Raw genomic sequence first — 9,508 nt, forward strand, 5'->3', positions numbered from 1 at the left:
CATTGGAACACAGGAGTGATGGTTGCTGATAATGGGTCTCTGTTCGTCTACGTAGATATTCCATTAAAAATCAGCCGTTTCCAGCTACAACAGTCATTCACAACATTATCAATGTCTACACTGTATCTCTGATCAATTTGATGTCATTTTAATGGACAAAAAATGTGCTTTTCTTAAGAAAACAAGGACATTTCTAAGTGACCCCAAACTGTTGAACGGTAGTGTACATTCTTACGTTGTGCCAATAAAGCAAAAGCATTAAGCATAATAAAGCATTAATAAAGCATTTTTTATTGAAAGAGACATGAAGAGAAAGAGTGGACCAACACGATGAGACTGACCCTAGAGCAGTGGTTCTCTCCCCACATCCCAACAGTAGCCTACAGAGGGACCAATACCAAACTGACCTGGGATCAGTGTTACTAACAGAGTACAGATCAGATGAGACAGGAGAACAGGCATTAACTTTCCATAAACAAAATGGTTATTTCAATAACTAGATGGAAAACACATTTCATGTTTCAACATTACCAATACAGACCAATCAATATTAACAAAAGACAGTCCTGGACATAGTTTGACACCAAAAGAGAGAGAGAGGACAAGAGATGAGAGAGCGAGACATTAATTCACAGTATGTAGAATCAACTGATGTTTAACTTGACAGAGAGAGGAGGATGAAGACCTGTGTATCAGGGATGGGTTGACGGGGTTTCCCACGAGGAGAAGGTGCTGATCTTTGACCATCACAACCCCTGTCTGACACGTTGGATTATCTGGAACATAGCTGAGAGAGAAAGAGAGACGGGGAGAGAGAGACGGGGAGAGAGAGACGGGGAGAGAGAGACGGGGAGAGAGAAAGGGAAAGAGAGAAGGGGAGAGAGAAACGGGGAGAGAGACGGGGAGAGAGAGACGGGGAGAGAGAGACGGGGAGAGAGAGACGGGGAGAGAGAGAGGGAAAGAGAGAAGGGGAGAGAGAAACGGGGAGAGAGATGGGGAGAGAGAGACGGGGAGAGAGAGACGGGGAGAGAGAGACGGGGAGAGAGAGAGGGAAAGAGAGAAGGGGAGAGAGAAACGGGGAGAGAGACGGGGAGAGAGAGAGGGAAAGAGAAAGACGGGGAGAGAGAGACGGGGAGAGAGACTGGGAGAGAGAGAGGGAAAGAGAGAGACGGGGAGAGAGAGACGGGCAGAGAGACGGAGAGAGAGAGAGACAGAGAGAGAGACGGAGAGAGAGAGAGAGAGAGACGGAGAGAGAGAGAGAGAGAGAGAGAGAGACGGAGAGAGAGAGACGGAGAGAGAGAGACGGAGAGAGAGAGAGAGAGAGAGAGAGACGGGGAGAGAGAGAGACAGAGAGACGGAGAGAGAGAGAGAGAGAGAGAGAGAGACGGAGAGAGAGAGAGAGAGAGAGAGAGAGAGAGAGAGAGAGAGAGAGAGAGAGAGAGAGAGAGAGAGAGAGAGAGAGAGAGACGGGGAGAGAGAGACGGAGGGAGAGAGACGGGGAGAGAGAAACGGGGAGAGAGAGACGGGGAGAGAGAGAGTGAGACGGAGAGAGAGACGAGAGAGAGAGACGGGGAGAGAGAGACGGGGAGAGAGAGACAGGGAGAGAGAGACGGAGAGAGAGAGACGGGGAGAGAGAGACGGGGAGAGAGAGACGGAGAGAGAGAGACGGGGAAAGAGAGACGGAGAGAGAGAGGCGGAGAGAGAGAGGCGGAGAGAGAGAGACGGGGAGAGAGAGACAGGGAAAGAGAGACGGAGAGAGAGAGAGGGAAAGAGAGACGGAGAGAGAGAGAGGGGGAGAGAGAGACGGAGAGAGAGACAGGGAGAGAGAGAGAGACGGAGAGAGAGAGACGGGGAGAGAGAGAGAGACAGACGGACGGAGAGAGAGAGACGGGGAGAGAGAGACGGGGAAAGAGAGACGGAGAGAGAGAGATGGAGAGAGAGAGACGGGGAGAGAGAGACGGGGAGAGAGAGAGAGACGGGGAGAGAGAGAGACAGAGAGAGACGGAGAGAGAGAGAAACGGGGAGAGAGAGACGGGGAGAGAGACGGGGAGAGAGAGAGACAGAGAGAGAAAGAGGGAGAGAGAGAGAGGGAGAGAGACGGAGAGAGAGAGGGGGAAAGAGAGACGGGGAGAGAGAGAGGGAGAGAGACGGAGAGAGAGAGAGGGAAAGAGAGACGGGGAGAGAGAGACGGGGAGAGAGAGACGGGGAGAGAGACGGAGAGAGAGAGAGGGAGAGAGACGGGGAGAGAGAGAGGGAGAGAGACGGAGAGAGAGAGATGGAAAGAGAGACGGGGAGAGAGAGAGGGAGAAAGACGGGGAGAGAAAGAGGGAGAGACGGCGAGAGAGAGAGGGAAAGAGAGACGGGGAGAGAGAGACGGGGAGAGAGAGAGGGAGAGAGAAACGGGGAGAGAGAGACGGGGAGAGAGAGAGGGAAAGAGATACGGGGAGAGAGAGACGGGGAGAGAGAGAGGGAAAGAGAAACGGGGAGAGAGAGATGGGGAGAGAGAGAGGGAGAGAGACGGAGAGAGAGAGAGAGGGAAAGAGAGACGGGGAGAGAGAGAGGGAGAGAGATGGAGAGAGAGAGAGGGAAAGAGAGACGGGGAGAGAGAGACGGGGAGAGAGAGAGGGAAAGAGAAAAAGGGAAGAGAGAGACGGGGAGAGAGAGAAGGAGAGAGAGAGACGGAGAGAGAGAGACGGAGAGAGAGAGACGGGGAGAGAGAGACGGGGAGAGAGAGAGAGACGGGGAGAGAGAGAGACAGAGAGAGACGGAGAGAGAGAGAAACGGGGAGAGAGAGACGGGGAGAGAGACGGGGAGAGAGAGAGACAGAGAGAGAAAGAGGGAGAGAGAGAGAGGGAGAGAGACGGAGAGAGAGAGGGGGAAAGAGAGACGGGGAGAGAGAGACGGGGAGAGAGACGGGGAGAGAGACGGAGAGAGAGAGAGGGAGAGAGACGGGGAGAGAGAGAGGGAGAGAGACGGAGAGAGAGAGATGGAAAGAGAGACGGGGAGAGAGAGAGGGAGAGAGACGGAGAGAGAGAGGGAGAGAGACGGGGAGAGAAAGAGGGAGAGACGGCGAGAGAGAGAGGGAAAGAGAAACGGGGAGAGAGAGACGGGGAGAGAGAGAGGGAGAGAGAAACGGGGAGAGAGAGAGGGAAAGAGATACGGGGAGAGAGAGACGGGGAGAGAGACGGGGAGAGAGAGAGGGAGAGAGACGGAGAGAGAGAGAGGGAAAGAGAGACGGGGAGAGAGAGACGGGGAGAGAGAGAGGGAAAGAGAAAAAGGGAAGAGAGAGACGGGGAGAGAGAGACGGGGAGAGAGAGACGGGGAGAGAGAGAGGGAAAGAGAAAAAGGGAAGAGAGAGACGGGGAGAGAGAGAAGGAGAGAGAGAGAGACGGAAAAAGAGATGGGGAGAGAGAGAGAAAAATGACAAACAAACAACAGAAACCTGAAAACACTGAAAACACCATCCAACCTGGACCCTGAAAACACCATCCAACCTGGACCCTGAAAACACCATCCAACCTGAAAACACCATCCAACCTGAAAACACCATCCAACCTGGAACCTGAAAACACCATCCAACCTGGAACCTGAAAACACCATCCAACCTGGACCCTGAAAACACCATCCAACCTGGACCCTGAAAACACCATCCAACCTGGACCCTGAAAACACCATCCAACCTGGAACCTGAAAACACCATCCAACCTGGACCCTGAAAACACCATCCAACCTGGAACCTGAAAACACCATCCAACCTGGACCCTGAAAACACCATCCAACCTGGAACCTGAAAACACCATCCCACCTGGACCCTGAAAACACCATCCAACCTGGACCCTGAAAACACCATCCAACCTGGACCCTGAAAACACCATCCAACCTGGACCCTGAAAACACCATCCCACCTGGACCCTGAAAACACCATCCAACCTGGACCCTGAAAACACCATCCAACCTGGACCCTGAAAACACCATCCAACCTGGACCCTGAAAACACCATCCAACCTGGACCCTGAAAACACCATCCAACCTGGACCCTGAAAACACCATCCAACCTGAAAACACCATCCAACCTGGAACTGAAAACACCATCCAACCTGGAATCACCATCCAACCTGAAAACACCATCCAACCTGGACCCTGAAAACACCATCCAACCTGGAACTGAAAACACCATCCAACCTCCTGACCCCCCCCCTCCCTGTTAGCCACCCTGACCCCACCGCCCCCTTCCTGATAGCCCTCCTGACAACCCCCTGTCAGTCACCCTGATAGCCCTCCTGACAACCCCCTTCCTGATAGCCCCCTGACAACCCCCCTTCCTGATAGCCCTCCTGACAACCCCCCTTCCTGATAGCCCCCTGACAACCCCCCTTCCTGATAGCCCCCTGACCCCCCCCTCAGCCCTTGTGACAACCACCCCCCTGTCAGCCCTCCTGACACCCCCCCTCAGCCCTTGTGACAACCACCCCCCTGTCAGCCCTCCTGACACCCCCCTGTCAGCCCTCCTGACACCCCCCTGTCAGCCCTCCTGACACCCCCCAAGAATATATACAAGAATATATACAAGAAAATAAACTTTCCCCCCAAACACACAGTGTCTGAACTCTGGTGTCCAAACACCCAGCGTTCCCTTCTGTCTGACCAACTTGGGTCACCCAGCGTGCCCTAGACCTTCTGTCTGACCAACTAGGGTCACCCAGCGTGCCCTAGACCTTCTGTCTGACCAACTAGGGTCACCCAGCGTGCCCTAGACCTTCTGTCTGAGGCCAAACTAGGCTCACCCAGCCACATAATAATACACACAAACGACCTGAGAACACAGCAGGAAAGGGTGGCCACAGCACTGAAGGGAGTGATTGTAAAAGCTTATTCTACTTTCCCCAACGCACAAGTGGTTATCTCCACCCTGCTACCACGAATGACCTGCTACCATACAGAGGGTAAACGCAAGTAATTCCAGTGACCGTTCCTCAAAACCTAATGTTTACCTGGCCCACCACTCTACCCTGGACTTGAACAGCCTTTATGACCAGGTCCACCTCTACAAGGCAGAAGAGCCCACCTTCGCCCGGACCCTAAAGGACATCGCCCTCAACTTGGCAGTAGAAAACCTAGACAGTATATTTGACCTCTCAGCTTCCCAATCAAATCTAAAAAATTCTAACAGAAAACCAACAACAATGACAAATGGTTTGATGAAGAATGCAAAAACCTAAGAAAGAAATGGAGAAACCTGTCCAACCAAAAGAGAAAGAGACAGAGAGAGAGACACACGGAGAGACACACAGAGACAGAGACACAGAGAGACACACAGAGACAGAGACACAGAGAGACACACAGAGACAGAGAGAGACACACAGAGACAGAGACACAGAGAGACACACAGAGACAGAGAGAGACACACAGAGACAGAGACACAGAGAGACACACAGAGACAGAGACACAGAGAGACACACAGAGACAGAGAGAGACACACAGAGACAGAGACACACACAGAGACAGAGACACAGAGAGACACACAGAGACAGAGAGAGACACACGGAGAGACACACAGAGACAGAGACACAGAGAGACACACAGAGACAGAGACACAGAGAGACACACAGAGACAGAGAGAGACACACAGAGACAGAGACACAGAGAGACACACAGAGACAGAGAGAGACACACAGAGACAGAGACACAGAGAGACACACAGAGACAGAGACACAGAGAGACACACAGAGACAGAGAGAGACACACAGAGACAGAGACACACACAGAGACAGAGACACAGAGAGACACACAGAGACAGAGAGAGACACACAGAGACACACAGAGACAGAGAGAGACACACAGAGACAGAGACACAGAGAGACACACAGAGACAGAGACACAGAGAGACGCACAGAGACAGAGACAGAGAGAGACACACAGAGACAGAGACAGAGAGATACACACAGAGACAGAGACAGAGAGAGACACACAGAGACAGAGACACACAGAGACACTGAGAGACACACAGAGACACAGAGAGACACACAGAGACACTGAGAGACACATGGAGAGAGAGAGAGGCTTTTGAAAAAGTAACTATTATTTATACAATTGTAGTTAGCTAGCTGAATTGTTAACCAGTTGCTAAGCAGTTGCTAGGGAGTCTCCTAAAATAATCTAGCAAACAAAAAATAACTAGTTAACTAAAGAACAGAAAGACAACAGAAGACAAAGGACATCAAAGTACCAGTCTGCTCCAGCCCAGGTCAGCCTACCAGTCTGCTCCAGCCCAGGTCAGCCTACCAGCCTACCAGTCTGCTCCAGCCCAGGTCAACCTACCAGCCTACCAGTCTGCTCCAGCCCAGGTCAACCTACCAGTCTCCTCCAGCCCAGGTCAGCCTACCAGTCTCCTCCAGCCCCGGTCAGCCTACCAGTCTACCAGTCTGCTCCAGCCCAGGTCAACCTACCAGTCTGCTCCAGCCCAGGTCAACCTACCAGCCTACCAGTCTGCTCCAGCCCAGGTCAACCTACCAGTCTCCTCCAGCCCAGGTCAGCCTACCAGTCTCCTCCAGCCCCGGTCAGCCTACCAGTCTACCAGTCTGCTCCAGCCCAGATCAACCTACCAGTCTGCTCCAGCCCAGGTCAGCCTACCAGCCTACCAGTCTGCTCCAGCCCAGGTCAACCTACCAGCCTACCAGTCTGCTCCAGCCCAGGTCAACCTACCAGTCTCCTCCAGCCCAGGTCAACCTACCAGTCTCCTCCAGCCCAGGTCAGCCTACCAGTCTCCTCCAGCCCCGGTCAGCCTACCAGTCTGCTCCAGCCCAGGTCAACCTACCAGTCTGCTCCAGCCCAGGTCAACCTACCAGCCTACCAGTCTGCTCCAGCCCAGGTCAACCTACCAGTCTCCTCCAGCCCAGGTCAACCTACCAGTCTCCTCCAGCCCCGGTCAGCCTACCAGTGGCTCCAGCCCAGGTCAGCCTACCAGTCTGCTCCAGCCCAGGTCAACCTACCAGCCTACCAGTCTGCTCCAGCCCAGGTCAACCTACCAGTCTCCTCCAGCCCAGGTCAACCTACCAGTCTCCTCCAGCCCTGGTCAGCCTACCAGTCTGCTCCAGCCCAGGTCAGCCTACCAGTCTGCTCCAGCCCCGGTCAGCCTACCAGTCTGCTCCAGCCCAGGTCAACCTACCAGTCTGCTCCAGCCCAGGTCAACCTACCAGCCTACCAGTCTGCTCCAGCCCAGGTCAACCTACCAGTCTGCTCCAGCCCAGGTCAGCCTACCAGTCTGCTCCAGCCCAGGTCAGCCTACCAGTCTGCTCCAGCCCCGGTCAGCCTACCAGTATGCTCCAGCCCAGGTCAGCCTACCAGTCTGCTCCAGCCCAGGTCAGCCTACCAGTCTGCTCCAGCCCAGGTCAACCTACCAGCCTACCAGTCTGCTCCAGCCCAGGTCAACCTACCAGTCTGCTCCGGCCCAGGTCAGCCTACCAGCCTACCAGTCTGCTCCAGCCCAGGTCAACCTACCAGCCTACCAGTCTGCTCCAGCCCAGGTCAACCTACCAGTCTGCTCCAGCCCCGGTCAACCTACCAGCCTGCTCCAGCCCAGGTCAGCCTACCAGTCTGCTCCAGCCCAGGTCAGCCTACCAGTCTGCCCCAGCCCAGGTCAACCTACCAGCCTACCAGTATGCCCCAGCCCAGGTCAACCTACCAGTGTGCTCCAGCCCAGGTCAGCCTACCAGTCTGCTCCAGCCCAGGTCAACCTACCAGCCTACCAGTATGCCCCAGCCCAGGTCACCCTACCAGTCTGCTCCAGCCCAAGTCAACCTACCAGTCTGCTCCAGCCCAAGTCAACCTACCAGTCTGCTCCAGCCCAGGTCATTCTACCAGTCTGCTCCAGCCCAGGTCAACCTACCAGCCTACCAGTATGCCCCAGCCCAGGTCAACCTACCAGTCTGCTCCAGCCCAGGTCAACCTACCAGTCTGCTCCAGCCCAGGTCAACCTACCAGTCTGCTCCAGCCCAGGTCAACCTACCAGTCTGCTCCAGCCCAGGTCAACCTACCAGTCTGCTCCAGCCCAGGTCAACCTACCAGTCTGCTCCCGCCCAGGTCAACCTACCAGTCTGCTCCAGCCCAGGTCAGCCTACCAGTCTGCTCCAGCCCAGGTCAACCTACCAGTCTGCTCCAGCCCAGGTCAACCTACCAGTCTGCTCCAGCCCAGGTCAACCTACCAGTCTGCTCCAGCCCAGGTCAACCTACCAGTCTGCTCCAGCCCAGGTCAACCTACCAGTCTGCTCCAGCCCAGGTCAACCTACCAGTCTGCTCCAGCCCAAGTCAACCTACCAGTCTGCTCCAGCCCAAGTCAACCTACCAGTCTGCTCCAGCCCAAGTCAACCTACCAGTCTGCTCCAGCCCAAGTCAACCTACCAGTCTGCTCCAGCCCAAGTCAACCTACCTGCCTCCCAGTCAAACCAACCCAGAGCTACGCTATTAATACTTTGAAACTCGTAAACAGTAGAAACATACACTGAAACACTGAAACGCAAGAAATTGAATTACAACAATAAGACACTTGATGAAATTGAAAACGCAGTTGACCAAAATCCATTTTGGGACATGTGGAACAATTTAAGCACAACAAAGCCACAATAATTAGCCATACAAGAAGGAATTTGGAAAATGTATTTTGATAATCAATTAAAGAAAATGAAAGAAAAATGTAACATCCATTAAATCGGTCATTAAAACAACCAAAATCCATTAGATTACCCAATAACCCAACAAGAACTAAATGAAAAGCTCCAATCTATAAAACCAAAGAAGGCTTGTGGTCTAGATAACATCAGAAATAAAATGCTGAAAAACAGCACGCCTGAGTTGCAAAATGCTGTGCTTAAACTGTTCAACATGGTTTTAACTTCTGTCTACTTCCCTGATGTCTGGAACCAGGGGCTCATCTCCCCGATCCACAAAAGTGGAGACAAATCAGACCCCAATAATTACAGGGGAATTTGCATAAACAGCAACTTGGGAAAGGTTTTCTGTAGCATTTTGAATTCAAGAATTTAAACCTTTCTTCAAGAAAAAAATGGAATAAGTAAATTGTCTTTCTCCCTAACCATCACAATACTGATCATATTACACACACTAATTAATAAACACGTCCACCCCAAAAAAGAGAGGGCAAAATCGTTGCTTGCGGGTCCTCCCGACTGGCGCAGTAGCTGTGCCACTAGAGATCCTGGTTCGAGTCCAGGCTCTGTCACAGCTGGCCGTGACCGGGAGGCCCATGGGGCGGCGCACAATTGGCCCAGTATTGTCTGGGTTAAGGGAGGGTTTGGCCGGCAGGGATGTTCTTGTCCCATAGCCCACTAGCGACTCCTGAGGAATGCTGGGCGCAGTGCACGCTGTTTCCTCCGACTCATTGGTGCAGCTGGCTTCCGGGTTGGATGGGCATTGTGTCAAGAAGCAGTGTTCATGGCTCTCGACCTTCGCCTCTCCCGAGTCCGTACAGGAGTTGCAGCGATGAGACAAGACT

At 53.4% G+C, this 9,508-nt stretch overlaps 1 protein-coding gene across 2 annotated transcripts in view; it reads right to left on the reverse strand.

Annotated features, from left to right (window-relative positions):
* Positions 1 to 270: 270 nt before the first annotated feature.
* Positions 271 to 9,508, reverse strand: part of zgc:85858 (uncharacterized protein LOC405879 homolog) — a 28,858-nt gene continuing 19,620 nt past the window's right edge. For both annotated transcript variants that reach the window (XM_046329220.1, XM_046329221.1), the window contains one exon: positions 271 to 787. In XM_046329220.1, the coding sequence (XP_046185176.1) occupies positions 747 to 787 (41 nt within the window). In that variant the 3' untranslated portion in view covers positions 271 to 746. The remainder of the gene's footprint in view (positions 788 to 9,508) is intronic.

This window comes from Oncorhynchus gorbuscha, linkage group LG25 (assembly GCF_021184085.1).
Source record: "Oncorhynchus gorbuscha isolate QuinsamMale2020 ecotype Even-year linkage group LG25, OgorEven_v1.0, whole genome shotgun sequence".
In the NCBI taxonomy this organism is placed as follows: Eukaryota; Metazoa; Chordata; class Actinopteri; order Salmoniformes; family Salmonidae; genus Oncorhynchus; species Oncorhynchus gorbuscha.